The sequence below is a fragment of the Lycium ferocissimum genome, chromosome 12 (genome assembly GCF_029784015.1).
Source record: "Lycium ferocissimum isolate CSIRO_LF1 chromosome 12, AGI_CSIRO_Lferr_CH_V1, whole genome shotgun sequence".
Classification (NCBI taxonomy): Eukaryota; Viridiplantae; Streptophyta; class Magnoliopsida; order Solanales; family Solanaceae; genus Lycium; species Lycium ferocissimum.
Window position 1 is genome coordinate 44,809,868 of NC_081353.1, and position 16,362 is coordinate 44,826,229.

The window sequence follows — 16,362 nt, forward strand, 5'->3', positions numbered from 1 at the left end:
ATATGCCATGTGGAGTCCATGTCACCCAATTCCAATGACTAAACTTGTTTATGTGGAAATATATTAGAAATGAGGGGTATTTTTGAAACTTTGCTAATGGTAGGGGTATAATTGGCCCCAACTTGTAACGGGAGGGGTATATTTGACTACTTTGGTTAACGGAGGGCAAAGTTAGCTAATAAAATAAAGTAGATGGTATATTTGACCTTTACATTATAAAAGAACAAACAAAGAAATTAAAACTTAGTAAGAATTTGGCGAGTTGTGTTATGACCCGCTTTTTAGCCTATTTTAGCCCAAATAAATATTGACCCGCCTATTTACTAACTCAGCCCATTTTAACTGGCCCAAATTCAGATCAATGCACTCATTTGACACCCCTGCTCATAACGTGGGTTTGTCCATCTGACATAGTAGTTCCCTTTAAAAAAAAAAATAATTATAGTAATAGGTCATGATTTCACTAGAAAAATACTGAAATAGTTATTTGCAAATTAAAGGTAAATTACTAAGTATTACTCTTTACAAATACTAAAATTTATTATTTGAATGGAAAAAAATAATTTCTACCCGTTTGAACCCAAAATTGCTCACATTGTTAACGGACTAAAGCTGACTTTTGCCTCTCCTCGCAAACGGACATTCAGGTCAAATTAACATTTTTAAAACAAGTTAAAATAATCATGGTGTTAAACAATCAGGTTGGACTAAATTTGAACAGATCTAAATAGGTTAAATTTGAACGGGTCAAAATCGGTTGAGTTCATTAACCCGCTCATAGGTTACTTGGATTGGGTCAAAATGAACTACACAATGGGTCATAACGCAACCCGCCTAGCTTTTACTAAAGTTTAATTTCTTTGTTTGTTTTCTTATAATTTGTAAGTAACTAATAAAAAAATCTTTATTATGATTTTGTATAATATATCAAATAATAAATATTTTTTTAAAAATATCATAACTATTGATAATTAGGTGTACGGTTATTTGTAGAACCAACTGTATATTTTTAGGGTCAAATCTATAAAAAATAACATTAATGAAACTCCATGATCTCAATCTAGATAAAATGTTTTAGCCAAAATAATAGAGTTACAACTGTGTATTCCGTTTTTAGATGCAATTGATAATTATTCTAATCGTGTTTTTCTTCTTCGAGGGAAATCTGTGAAAAAAAAAAAAACGGCTAGATGTTCACTATTTTCAACCAAATAAAATAATGTTAGCCAAAATAATAAACTTACAACTATGAATTTTCTTTTTATTTCTTATTTAAATGCAACGATAATTTATTCTAACTGTATATTTTCCTTAATCTGGAAAAATCTATTAAAAAAATTCCTGAAACTCCATTGTTTTTATTCAAATAATTTGTTTAGCCAAAGTAATAGATTTTCAACTGTGCATTTCTTTTTATATGATCTTTAGATGTAATTCGTTTTGTTTCAATTTTGTATTTCATCTTTTCGGGCTAAATATATAAAAATGTAAATAATAATTATTAAACTTAGGTGAAACCTCACCGTGTTTAGATAGAAAAGATTGCCTCAATAACCGAGTTCCAAACATGCTTTACAACTTAAGCCTGGAAATATGATCCCAAAAAAATATAAATTCAAAAAAATATATTCCCGTCATTTCAATTTATGTGAACCTTTTCGGAATACGAGAGTCAAATTTTATAACTTTGACCTTAAATTTTGACATATATTTTTCGAGTTTGTAAAAATAAAATTTATATATTTAGAAACTACATTAAAAGCACTATAAGTCATAATAATTTATAATGAAAATAATTTAGAAAAAATGTAAGGAAAGCATGGTTAAAGAACCATCTCGTAGACTCTCCAAATAGTAAAAGATTCACATAAATTAAAATAAAGAGAGTATATATTATTATTATTAAAAATTCTCAAAAAAACTATCAACGTGGCAGTGCGTATCTCCTTAAGTTGATGTCATCCATTAGGGTGTACGCTACCAAATACCTAGTAATTTAATTGTGCACTGAATAAAAGGTTCATGTGCAGTGGTACTTGGGCCTTCTTTCATATCTCAATTTACTAATTTTATTTAAGTTTTGTATTAATTCCATTAGGCCAAGATAGAACTCCTATCTAGTTGAGAAGACCAAGATTCATATTTTTGTAACTCTATTCTAACTAAGAATATCATAGATATAAAAGCGAAACTTCAAAAGCTTCCAAGGTTTGAAGTTCAAAAGCTGAATGTTTTGTTGCATTCAGAATTTCAGATTATAAAACGTGAAAATCCTTTTTTCTCTCTCATTATTCGAGTACGACTACTGTCACAGAGTTAGCACATCTACGAAAAATTAAGCTTTACAAGCAACATTCACCTCTTTGGCTATGTAAATCTCACCATATAAACCTATTTTTTATACAGTACACAAAGGGTGTGTTCGGTATGGATGTTTTCCAATTTTCTCATGTTCGTTTGGTCACAAATTTTGAAAAACATTTTCTTTTGGAAAACATTTTCCTCAAAATTGGGGAAAATGACTTCCCTAATAAAAGTAGGGAAAAGAAGTTCACAAGTTCATTCCACCAACCACCCTACCACCACCCAACCCAACCCCAACCACTCGCAACCCCCCACGCATCCCACCACCCCATCCCTCCCCTCCCCCCCGCCCCTCCCCACCTAAAATTTTTTTTTTTTGAAAAAAAAGTTTTGACATTATTTTTGGTTTTTTGCGCCCCACCACCCCCACCCCTCCCCCCCAAATATATTTTTTGCATTATTTTTGGTTTTTTGCACCCCACCAGTCAAAACTTTTTTTTTACCCCCACCCCACCCCGCACCCCCCCGCAAAAAAAAAAATTAATATTTTTGAAAAAAAAGTTTTGACATTTTTTTTGGTTTTTTGCACCCACCCCGCAACCTACCCCCTCCCCCCCCCCCCCCCATATATTTTTTGAAAAAAAAAAGTTTTGACATTTGTTTTGGGTTTTTGCACCCCACCCCACTCCCCTCCCCCCCTCCAAAAAAAATTGAAAAAAAGTTGACAATTATAAAAATTGAATGTTTGCGTGGTTAAAAATTAAAACTTTTGGAGGGGGTGATGCGGTATTAGGGTGGGGTGGGAGGGGCGTGGGGGTGGGTGGTGAAAAGATTTTTTTGGGGGTAGGGGGTGTAGAAACCCACAAAAGACAATAAAAAACTCAAAAAAAAAAATATTGGGGTGGGGGGGGGGGGGTATTGATGTGGTATGGGTTCCACGCAAGGGGAGAGAGGGTTATGGGGGATGTGGTCGTGTAGAAAATTCGAGAAAAAAAAATAAAAACTTCAAAAAAAATGTTGTGGGGGTGGGGTGGGTGGGGGGAGAGTGCGGGGGGAGGGGTGGTGTATGGGTTGCGGGAGTGGTTGGGTGTGGAAAAAATAATAAAAAATGGGGGGGTGGGGGGGGGTGGGTGGGGGTGGGGGCGGGGGGGTGGGGGGGGGGGGGGGGGGGGGGGGGGGGGGGGGGGGTGGGGGTGGGGGTAGTATGGGGTTGGGTTGGAGTTGGTGAGGGTTGGGGTTGGGGTGAAAAAAAACAAAAAAAAAATCAAAAGATTTTTTTTTGGAGGGGTGGGGGCATAGGTGCGTGGGTAGGAGTGGGATGTGCGTGGGGGTGGGGGTATGGGGTTGGGTTGGAGTTGTTTAGGCTTGGATGAGTATTTTCAGGAAAACGTTTTCTATCAACCAAACGAACATTAGAAAATAAGTAAGAAATTCACTTATTTTCCACTACCCAAACGAACATGAGAAAATAAGTGGAAATTCACTTATTTTCTCGAAAAGCATATTCCTTCGAAAACATTTTCCTCCATACCGAACACACCCAAAGTGTTAAAGTCACAATAGAATTAGATGGGTTAAAGTCTCCATTTGCTTTTCCTAGTTAAACCCTCATGTACTTAAGTTTTATAGTGTATATATATAATATTTATATAATTAGATCACTTAAAAATAATTGCAGTATTTCTATTTAACATGTATCCTATAATAAATATTAGTAATACGATGTAATAGGTTTAAGTTACGTTACATCGGTGTAAAACATTCTTACTTAAATCCTACATAATTCTCCATTTGCTTTTATCGTATGTGAACCCTCCTGTACTTTAGTCATTTGATGGTAATATTATGCACAATGATTTCCGTTCTGTTGTATTTTAATAAATTAAGTGAAGCCACCAGAACGTGATTTCGAGTTAATCAAGTCAATAATCTCTTGTTCAAATAAGGCGATTGGAACAAATGTAGGAGATGACTTGCAATCCCTGATGTTTTAAGGATTTGGTTATGAAATTTTATACATATTGGTGTCGACGCTTTATTTTGTGTTTGGTTTGACAATTTAATTTGTAAACGTTGAAGTCTTTGATCATTCCTCTATGTACTTCAATTTGCAAGTTATGTTTATTTGGAATTTTGTTTAGGAGATACATCTGCATTCTTATTCATTTCAGACTGTTCATTAACTACTTTTTATTTTATTTTATTTTATTTTAAAAAAAAAAAAAAAAAAAAAAGAAGAAGAGAAGTTATTAGGTCGATGGTTACCCCCTTTGCTGTATGTAAGATTTCTTTTGGTTGATATCCGTGGTCAATGGTGCACCTGGGTAAGTTGTGACGCTGTGTATGAATTTTAATATTGATCAAGTGGAATAAATTGTTGGTAAAATAATGTAATATAATCCTTTTACATCTATATAAAAATAGCCCTCCTTCTCCTTCAATACAATCATCCCAAGCTCACTACATCTCCTCATATATTCTACAATACCTTTTATTCATAAACATCCTTCAATTCAGCACGAAAATATCAGGTGTTGCTACAAAGCTGATGTGCCTTTTCCCCATTTTGGGCCTTGTTGCCCCTAGCTTGGCTACCGAATATGCAGTTGGTGCCTCAGCTGGTTGGAGCCTAGAAGCGAACCTTCAGTTATGGCTCAACGGAAAGACTTTCAAAGTTAGCGATGTTCTAGGTAAGTTTCATGTTGCATAAGAATCTTTTGATTGATTATTGCTCTGTATTTGACTTGAAAGTTTTCCCTACATTTTTGGTACAGTAAAAGATTTTAGCTATACAAAATGCAGCATGTTTTCCTTCTTCTTTTTTTCTCTCTGGAAAAGACAAGAATTATTTTAAATTTCCCAAATACTTGAAAGTGTCAATATCCTCCTTAATTCTTATGACATCCAATAGTCTTGCATTTGTAGCGGGGTGAACATTAATAAAGCGGTATTATGGCAAAAGAATGTTTTTATTTGAAATCAATCTAATTGTTTATATGTAATGGCGAAGAAGAAAATATCTAACACGTGATTCTGATCGTTTAGCTATGAGAATGCTCGAAGGCAACTTGAGAAATTGAACACCAAAGGAAACAAAGAATAGATAACACGTGAAAAATTAACAACTATATTTTGGAAACTTAATTTGAGTGCTATAAAATACTATTTTCAGTTTAGAAAGAAATATCAAACTGCTCCTTAATGTTTGTTTTAAGTGTGCATTTTTTTCTTAATTACACTTTTGAGTAACAATCTTTTATATTATACCCATCGAAATAGTGTATTTTCATATTATAATTTTAACATTAAAATGACATGCTCCAACAGTAATGTACCATTCCAAATTGCGGATATCATATTACTTTCTCTGTTCCATTTCATATGGCATATTTTCTTTTTTAGCCTACTTAAAAGAATGTCACGTTTAAAAATAATTTAATTTTTTAATTTTTAATTTTATCTATACCACACAAATATGAATGATTTATTTTAAATCTCAAGTGTTAATATTTTTATTTTTAATTAAACTTTGTGTTCAATCAAACATCGTTATCTAAATAGGGTAGAACCAGAGGCGGATCCAAGATTTAAATTAACTTTATGGGTTCAACCTTTTAAGATTTTTAGTTTGAACTCGCTGTATTTTAAAAAATTTGGTTTCATGTCTACTAATTATTGCTACTTTTAATAAATTTTTAGACAAATTTATGCTCCGCATCAAAAGTTAGGGGTTCAATTCATGCTACATCCGCCACTAGGTTGAACGAAGCATATATCGATTTTTCATTTCCTTTTCGAGATTCAATATGAATTTCGAATCATAACCAGCTTTAATCTTCACCAAACTACCTCAAAATTGATGTAAAGGATATCCCAATAGTTTCTAACAACTTCCAACCCAAACCAATAACAATTTCGCAAAAAAACTCGATTTTCAAATTTAAAGTTTTAATAGCGGTCGATAGAGCTTAGCTTTTCCGAGTTTACAACTTTAGGTGTGTTTGGTGAGAAAGAAAGAGGGCGGCGGGAAAGGGGAAATGAAAAAGATTAAAGCACAAAATGAGGAAGATTGAAGTATAATTCCTTATTTTTTATTTTTCTATGATTAGTAAAATATTGTTATATATATTACAAATTAAGTGTAAGTAAAATCCCATGTGCTAATAAGTTGAAATCTGAACTAATTCAAATTCCCATTCCGACGAGACAAAGTCGCAGTTTGAAGAAAACGGAAGGTGAATATGGTGAGATTACGTTAAAGGTAAGACGAAGTTTGATATAGAAGATTTTTTGGTTTTGATCAGCATTTGCTTTTCTTTAAAGACGGATTCAAAATTTAAATTTTAGATTCAAAAGATTTAAGTTATAATTTTATTTTTTTTTTTTTATATTTTAAAAATTTTATATATATAAATTTATATTCCAAGTATAAATTTTTATGGAATAATTTGAAGGACTGAATTATAATTCCCATTTTTCATTGGACGAAGAAAAAGGAAAATATGGTATTAAAAGGATATATTTAATTTATATAGAAGTTTTTTCCGAAATCTGAACTAATTCAAATTCCTCTCTCAACTTTTTTTATTTTTTAAACGACTAGACAAAGTCAACTGTCCTTTTGATTCTAATTTTGTTAACAAACAAAAAAAATATATTCTAAAAGGAAAGAGAAAGTTTGATATAGAAGATTTTTTGAACCTTGATGGTTTTTTCTATGGAAGTAAATTTGGAAGTACGTAATTCAACTAACCCTTTTTTTTTGTCATTGGACCAAAGAAAAAGAGAAACTATTAAAGGATAATGATTCTAATATAAGAAAGTTCAATCGTACTCCCAATTTCCAGCCAATCAGCCAAAACTATTAAACAATAGAATAGGCCTGTTTACTCTCTCTCTACTATATTTTTAAACAGAGTCCATTGCTTTTTGTATGGAAAATTCAACTGTCCTTTTTGTAATCATTCTATTTTTGTTAACAAACAAAAAAAATATGTCTACTTTAGGAAAGTACCATCGTCTTTGTCCGCACTCCCAATTTCCAGCCAATCAGCAGAAGCTTTTAAAATAGGCGAGTACAACACTACTAGCTTCAGCCGTCAGGCCATCATAACTTCTGTGCCGTTTGTATAATACTATAAAGCAATAGAATTTGCGATCAAATTTGGCCTAATGTTATACTCTCTCTATTTTTAATAATCAGAGTCTATTAATTTTTGTATGGATATTCAACTGTCCTTTTTGTAATAAGATGAAATTTATATCTTATACCCAAAGACACATCGTCATCGTAACTCCCAAACATAATCCAATAAACTAAGCTAATCCCATCAATTTGGCGAGTACAACACTACTCGCCGTAAAATATTATCTAATTTTACAAAATTAGATTTAAGATTAAAAAAATTAATATCCTTCTGTTAAACAAAATTAAAATAATTTAAATTTTTATGAGATGATTTTATAATAAATACAAATAAATACTAATAAAATTTTTTTATCTTACTTTCTTTATTAGTTACATTTAAAAAAAAAAATTTCATTTTTATTTTTAAATTTTATGTGATTTACAACAAACCTATAAATCCCATTAAATTTGATACGTATTATTTTATCCACCTTCCAGGTTATAAATTAGTCCAAGAATAATAATCCCGGAATAACATTATCCACGTGCCAAACGACCGTCAATGGCCTAGTGTTGCTCTCTCAATTCATTGCCACGTATTCAGCCAACTTGGCAGATAGTCATCTTATTTTCCCCCTTTTGAGTTGTCCATTGCCATTGGACTTCGACCCAATTATTACCTACATAAGTAAAAACAGAGAGCATCTGAAATGGAAAATAAAAAAAAAAAAAAAAAAAAGAAAAAAAAAGGGGACCCAAGATATATGAAGTGGAGAGAGCATACGAGTAAAACAACAAAAATGCCAACTATAAACTATAAGAAAAATTAGGGCTTCATATTCAGTGAGACTTTTGCTTAGGAGAGAGAAAAAAAAATGGGGCGAAGGAAGGTAGAAATAAAGAGAATCCAAGAGAAAAGCTGTAGGCAAGTTGCTTTTTGTAAACGAAGAAAAGGTTTATTGAAGAAAGCCAAAGCACTCTCAACTCTGTGCGATGTTGATGTTGCTGTTGTTATCTTCTCCAATAGTGGCAAGCTCTATGAATTCTCCAACACTAACAGGTTTTTTTCATTTCATTGCATTTTTATGAACTATACTTTATTTGAATCTGAGTGATTATTATACAATAATTTCCTATTCACCAGCTAGATTATACTATAACTTATCTGAGACGTACTGTTGAGTCGTTAGGAAGACTAGTTTGTAGGCTGACACGTTAATTGACTAAATGATTCTTAGCGGTGCAGGTTTTGGTATTTATCTCTTGAGTTGATCTTACTGATATGCATAACGGAGTTCACTTTTTTTTTTTTTTTTTTTTTTTTTTTTTTAATGCATGTGATATGCAAGGATCTACTACACAATACGATTGGGAATACACGCATCCAAACAATTTGAAAGTTAATCAATTTTTAACAAATACTTACATTTAACCTTATTAATTTTTCAACTATATGGTGATGACAAAATAAGATTGGAATTGAAATATTAATCTAAGAAAGTAAGTGAAAGGTAAAAGCTAGAGACAATATTTGATAAACCAATAGTAATAACTAGATATAGAAATCCTAATTAATCACGCCTAATACAATTGAACAAGCACCTATAACTACTAGAATTTGCACGAGGAAGCTAATCTCTTGCAAATCCTAAGCCAAATTCAAAAGCAACTCCAAGGTCAACTTCAAATCTCGCAAATTCAATCTCCAAGTTCATAACAAGCTAATTAAGACAAGCTAGGGTTTAAAGTATTTATACTAAGGCTAAGTTATTACATAAATAGATCCGCGTGTTAATGCTAAGCTGGAGGTTTGGCGACCAAAGGATTTAAGTTGAGCAAAACCAAGACGGAATACTTGGAGTGCAAGTTTAGTGATGTAGAGCATGAGGTGGGCGTGGAAGTGGGGCTTGAGACATAGGCCATACAAAAGCGAGGAAGTTTTAAGTACCTTGGATCCATTATCCAAGGAAATTGGTGATCGATGATGATGTCACACACTGTATTGGGGCAGGGTGGGTGAAATGAAAGCTCGCCTACGGAGTCCTATGTGATAAGAAGGTGCCGCCAAAACAAAGGCAAGCTCTATAGAGCGGTAGTTAGACCTACTATGTTGTATGGGGCGAAGTGTTGGGCCAGTCAAGAACGTCCAGAAGATGAAAGTTGCGGAAATGAGGATGTTGCGATGGATGTGTGGGTATACTAGGAAAGATAGGATTAGAAACGAAGTTATCCGGGACAAGGTGGGAATGACATCGGTGGAGGACAAGATGCGGGAAGCGAGGTTAAAATAGTAAGGGCATGTACATAGGAGATGCACGGAGGCTCCAGTACGGAAGTGTGAGAGGTTGGCTATTAATGGTTTCAGGAGAGTAGAGGTAGGGCGAAGAAGTATTTGGAAGGAGTGATTAAATAGGACATGGCACAGTTGCAGCTTACCGAGGACATGACCTTAGATAGGAGGTTATCGAAGACGCGGATTATGATAGAAGGTTAGTAGGTAGTAGAGCGTTGTCTCGTGTATCCTTCCATTCTAGTAGGTGTAATACTATCTTTGTAGTTTCTTGTCCTTCGATTTTATGTTACTATATGTTGTCTCTTATACTTTGATTATCGTATTAGTTTTCTGCCGTAACTGTTACTTTTCTTCATAATGCTTATATGTAGTATTTTGTCGTGGCTTCTTTACTTTCGTATTAAAAGTATTATTATCTGATCTTTTTTTGTCATTTTTTTCTTGAGCCGAGGGTCTTTGGAAACAACAACTCTACCTCCCAAGGTAGGGGTAAGCTCTGCGTAGACTCTACTCTTCCCAGACCCCATTTGTGAGATACACTGGGTATTTTGTTGTTGTACCCAAAGTAACTCTAAAAATACCAAAGTGTCATTATCCACTTTTGGAAAGTTCAATTGCTGGCCAATCTTCACCTCTATCGCGATATGGTGTAGGAAGGTCCTCCACGTTCACACTCAGTGTTCCACATTCGCAATGCTCTTGTGCTAGAAAGTTAACTCGAAAATCCTTCTCCGCGTCCGCGTCTGTAACGCTCCGATGCCTCGAAGCTCCCAGTTACTTGTGATCACGACCTGTGTCCCATGACCGCAGTAGTAATTGAAGCACAAACTCTGCAGCTGAAGCTTGTTGTCCAAGGCTTCCCAATTAGCTCCAAGCTCTATTTCTCGATCTTCCTACCGTTCCAATAAATTGTAGCTCCTTTGCTTGGGTACAAGTGAATGGCGTTGTAGGTGTAGGTTTGGGGTCATCATCCTCCCTTCATTAAAGAAATTCATTCTTAAATTTCTTATTATTTACAACAAAAGTAGACAAATCATTGACATTGAACATATCATGCACGAGAAAATCATTAGGACGATCAATCCTATAAGCCTTGTAATTAATGTGCTCAAGAATTTGGAAGAGGCCTTCTTCCCTTGGTAGAAGCTTGTTTTTTTTTTTTAAACAGTTAACATTAAAATAACCTTGTTTTTTCTTCTTTATAGGAACCTTTCTTCCTTAAGTGAATTCAAACTCAATCTCCGAGTTCAACATCATCATCTTTCTTTATTTGATTTGGTAGTCGCTATGCAATTTAAGCACAAAGTTATCGAATAAATCAAGAGCATCGGTAGCATCATCACATTTATGACATGGTATGAAATGAGCTATCTTGAAAAATATATCAACTAACACAAAATTTTCTCTCTTCCCATTTTGTTCTAGGTAGATAAGCAATAAAGCATGAAAATGTCAAAACCAAGATGCATTGGGAATAGGAACAAGAGTATACAAACTATTAGAATTCTTGTGAATATTCTAGAATATATGTAAATATAGGTGGCTTAATTTGCTCCTATTTAATTAGGTAGTTATTTCCTTTCTTTTTAGATCATGTAAATATAGTTATTTAAATCTCAATAGCTTGAGGAATAATCAAACTGAGCTTTCTCTTAGTTTCCATTTCACATGGTATCAGATCCTAAAGCCAACAATAGATAGGAAGAGAAAATTCCATCGTCGAAAATTTTACGTCTAAGTTAGATTTGTGAGCCGTGTCAATTTGGGAAGCACACTCAGACTACTTTTACACGTAGTTTTAATAATCGTGCAAAGTGCCTTTTTCATTTAATTTATTTTGGTGTTTGGGATCCTAGTAGAGTTACACATTGGATTTTAGAATTTTAGATATTTTATTAGTTTCATTAATGATTACTCAAGGTGTACATGAATTTTCATAATGAAAGATCGTTCTGAATTGTTTTCTATATTTCAAACTTTTTGTGTAAAAAATAAAAAATCAATTGGTGTTTCTATTTTCATTTTCTATAATGATAATGCACCTGAATATTTATCATCTCAATTTCAACAATTTATGTCTTCCTTGAAATTATTCATCAGACATTTTGTCCTTGCACTGCATAACGAGATGGGGGTCGCAGAGAGAAAAATAACCTTTTTCATCATTACCTATTTGGTATATTGTTCTCCAAAATTGACATCATTGGGATAAAGTTCCTTTAAACTATTAGATCCCACCAACCTTGAAATCAACATCAAAGCATATCTTCTATAAAGAGCATTGTCAACTACATTCTCCTTGTCCTTCTTGTATATAAGGAACTTGTTCTCAAAATTCAACCCAATCGACTTTGCCTATGGTTCAACTTAGCTTGGCTTCTAAGGAACTTCAAAGCATCATGATCAATTTTTACAATAAACTTCCTATACCAAAGATAATCTTGCCAATTATATATAGCCTCACCAAAGCAAATAATTTTCTATCATGGTTAGTATATTTCCAACTAATCCCTTTAGGCTTCTCACTAAAGTAGGCTAAAAGCTTTTCTTCTTGAATTAATACAGGTCATATGCTGACTTAACTAGCATCACACTCAATTTTAAAGACTTTGAATTTGATTAATTTAATAGAATTGATAAAATTAGAAGTTTATTAAGAAATTAAGTCTATATACCACATTCTCAAAGTTTGGTATTTGTAATAGAAGTGGTGCTTTACTTAGCTTACCCTTCAAAGCCTTAAAAGCTTGTTCTTGCATTTCATACTAATAAAAAGGTTTATTCTTTTTTATCACTTGAGTCAAAGGAGACGTAATAGTATTAGAATTCTTTATAAATCTCCTATAGAAACTTGCTAAACTATGAATCCTTATGTCACCTATGGACTTAGGTGTAGGCCAATCCCAAATAGCTTTAATCTTGGGTTCATCCATTTTTGACCTTGTAGCACTAACAATAAAGCCAAGAAATATCACTTTATCCATACAAAAGGTACTCTTTTTTCAAATTAGCATAAAACTTCTCATTCCTAAAAACATTAAAAAAAAAAAAAAACAAAAACAAAAAACAAAAAAATGTACCTATGATGCTCAACATGTTCTTCAATTGATCTAGAATACATCAAAATATCATCAAGGTGCACAATAACAAACTAGCCAATGAAAAGTTTCATCACATGGTTCATAAGACGCATAAAAGTGCTAGGTACACTACAAAGTCAAAAATACATTACCAACTTTTCATACAAATCAAATTTTATTTTTAAGGCAATTTTCCACTCATCACCAGGTTTCATCCTAATTCAATGGTATCCACTTGTCAAGTCAATTTTTGAAAAGATGTTAGAACAACTCGACTTATCAAGTAAATCATTAAGCTTAGGTATAGGGTGATGATACTTTACTATGATTTTGATTATAGCTATATGATCAACACATATTAGCCAAATTCCATCCTTCTTTGGCACTAGGATCACGAGCACGACACGACGACTTAAGCTTTCTCTCACTAGCTCCATCTTAAGAAGATCGTCAACTTGCTTTTGCAACTTTGTTGTAGCTTCCGGGTGCTCCTATATGCAGCTTGATTTGGAAGTTTAGAGCCCGGAACAATGTCAATTTGATGCTATATTCCCCTCAAAGGTGATAGCTTCCTTGGCAACTCGCCAGGAAAGTTAACTTCATAATTAGTTTTCAAAAAAAAAAAAAAAAAAAAAAAAAAACGATATCTCATAGTCTTGCAAAATAGTAAAGCAATATAAGGCAAAGAAAGGGTCAGTTCAAAATAGTTAAAAAAAAAAAAAAATCTTTATACATAAGAAGTATAATAAAACGGTTGTCTCAACCTCAATCAAGTCAATGACTAACCAACAAAGTCACCTTTTATTTTCCTCTAAATTCACCATCATGTCGTAAAGGTGAAAATTATCCTTCATTTTCCCTCATGTTCTTACTTCGTACCTCTTCTCATGCACCACTTTTCTCACTTTTTTCTCTCTTGCTCACTTTTTGCTCTTCTCTAATTCCCTTATTTTCTTGTAATCCTCTCACTAAATTCTAATGGAGCCAAAGGTAAAAGAATGAATTTTCGCTCATCTTTAACAAGAGAATACTAGTTAATCTTTCCATCATGCTTTGCTTCTCTATGATATTGTCAATGTAAGCCTAGAAGCAAATGAAGCCTTGTTGGTACTGTTGTTGGTATTGTGGTTGTTGTGGGGTTTTTGATAAGGATCTTGTTGGTAGGTTGTGGTTGTGGATGGTGTGGTGATGGTGGATGAAGGTCTGGGTAGCCTTGGAAGGGTTCATCTCTTTGAACATGGGTGATTTGACCTTGTTGCAACACTCAATGTAGTTGGTGGGGTGGGAAAATAGTCAGAGTCATGTGTGTGTCAACTCCTTGGTTTAGTTGAAGAGGAGTGGTGCCAACCCAAGGAGTAACTTCTCTCTCCTCCAAATGGTTCATCCTTTGGTTCATGTTGTCAAATTTGCTATTCAATTTTATAAGAGCTCCATAACATCACTTAAGGATTGTTCACCACTAGAAGTTGATTTTTGTTCTCCACCTCAGTTATACTTGAAAACGAGCAAGCAAATTATTAATAACAAATTCTTACCAATCTCTCCTTAGTGTATATACTCCAATTCAATAACCACTCAATCACTCGTGTATTATTCTTGAAGTTTTGACTTTTGTTCACTCTTTTGATCTCATTCACTTAAGTCTTTTTTCGCTCAAATGGTAAAATCTCAAAATTGCCTCCAAATTCAAGCCCCAAGCTTCACATTAAGTTCCTTCCATCTTTGGGATGGAGTGAGTTTATGTTTAAGCAAGAACGAAAAATTTAAAGCTAAATCCGACTTGAAACAATAAATCCAAACAAAAATAAACATAAAAAATATTAAGTAAAATTAGTACGAAAAAGAGCAATAACGCTCAAGAACTAGTTAAAAGACAAGTAGAACAAATTACTAAATGTTAACTACCTTAGAATAACCGAAGAAACTAAAAAGGAGTGATAAATCCTAGATTTGAAAACAAGACAATGTGTTGAATTGCAAATTTCTAGTGTAGGTTATTTGATGCACCTTGCGCTATCGTGGTTTGCCTGTCGCGATCACGAAATTTGCTGGAATTATCTTTTTGCTATTGTGGAATGTTCGTTATGATTGCAGATCATTATTGCTTCGTGGCCATAGGTGGGTTTTCGTCATCATGGTTGGATTTCGGTTGCCCAAACTTAAATACTGGTTGTGGCTACAAATTTTTCATAGCAATGCTTCAAACCACCCTTGAAGGTTGAACTTTCACAGTTGCAATCACAGTGTTGATGTCCCGATTGGGGAAGTTCGCCTGGGTGTCGGCTTCAATTCATTGTGGGAAAGTGCATGTACAAATTTTCAACCCAAATTCGATTCAAGATGGACTTCAATCAACTCTAAACGTTAGCTCTTACAAATGTTTCCAACTAATATTTGTGATTTTCGAATTTGAACTAGACAACGTGTGTAAAGATATACACTAGTCCAAGCTCTGATACCAAGGTGATAACATAAATGATCGAAACTGAACGACTAATCTAAGAAAGCAAGTAAAAGATAGAAAGCTTGACACAATATCTAATAAATAGTAGTAATAATTAGAATTAGAAATCTGAATCACTTATAATACAATCAAATAAGCACCTAAAGCTAACTTCTTGAAAATCCAAGATCACTCTCAAATCTCACAAGTTAAATCTCCAAATTCATAACAAGTTAATCAAAATAAGCTAGATTTTAGAGTATTTAATACAAAGGCTAAATTATTACATAAAGTGCCTTAAATAACCCTAAGATAGGACCCAGAATGTCATTAGCCACTTTTGAAAAGTTCAGTTGTTGTTAGAGGTGACAAAATCAATCCAAACCCATTTGATCCACCCAATCCTTCAAGTTTTAATGGGTTGGGCATGATATACATTAATGATCAAGTTTGTGCAAAACCCAACTAAAGCCATTTATTTGCAGTAGCCCAAATCAGACCATAATTTAAGCCCAAACTGACCCCGTGAATAGCAATTGCCCTTTTACATTTTCTAAATGTTCATTGACACTTCCCAATTATTCATTTTGTTTAGATAATTTTTCTACGTCGTGTTGCCTAATTATTTCAAGCTAAAATGCTTATGCAATTTTACCAAGAGTTCTAATTTTCTATTACTTTTTATTTTCATGATTTTTGTTAGTATTATAAGATAAAGAACTACCAGATAAAGTTCTAAATCTAAATTGACAAAAGAAATCTTTAGGCATGAATTGGAATTTATTTCAAAACATAATACAACAAGTAACAGGGAAAGAAGGAGAAAAAATTTCATCATCATAAAACATCCAAGAATGAGGATTACAAAACTAAAAATAAAAATCACTGATATATGTGAGAATATTTATATATGCTTGTGTAAAAGTTGAGAATATTGCAAATATTTGGGTCAGCTGGGCGGGCTGGGTTACAAACCATTGTTTAGCTCATTTTGACCCAACCTAGTTTAGCCCAAGTAAACTCTACGTAGGGTTTGGCAATAACACATTTATTAAGTCAGTTCATTTTAACCTGCTCAAATACAGTCCAAATAGCCAATTTGCAACCCCTAGAT

General features: G+C 33.4%; 1 protein-coding gene across 3 annotated transcripts in view; it reads left to right on the forward strand.

The window, feature by feature from the left end:
• The first annotated feature begins 8,145 nt into the window (after positions 1 to 8,145).
• The window catches only part of LOC132040264 (agamous-like MADS-box protein AGL27), a 47,503-nt gene continuing 39,286 nt past the window's right edge, over positions 8,146 to 16,362 (forward strand). For 2 of the 3 annotated variants that reach the window (XR_009410649.1, XM_059430892.1), the window contains exon 1: positions 8,171 to 8,492. Coding sequence is in view for 2 of the 3 variants with exons in the window: in XM_059430892.1 (XP_059286875.1) it covers positions 8,308 to 8,492 (185 nt within the window). In the remaining variant the exon portion in view is untranslated. Of the gene's footprint in view, positions 8,493 to 16,362 lie in introns of all 3 variants that reach the window. The other variant, XM_059430890.1, reaches the window with a different exon arrangement.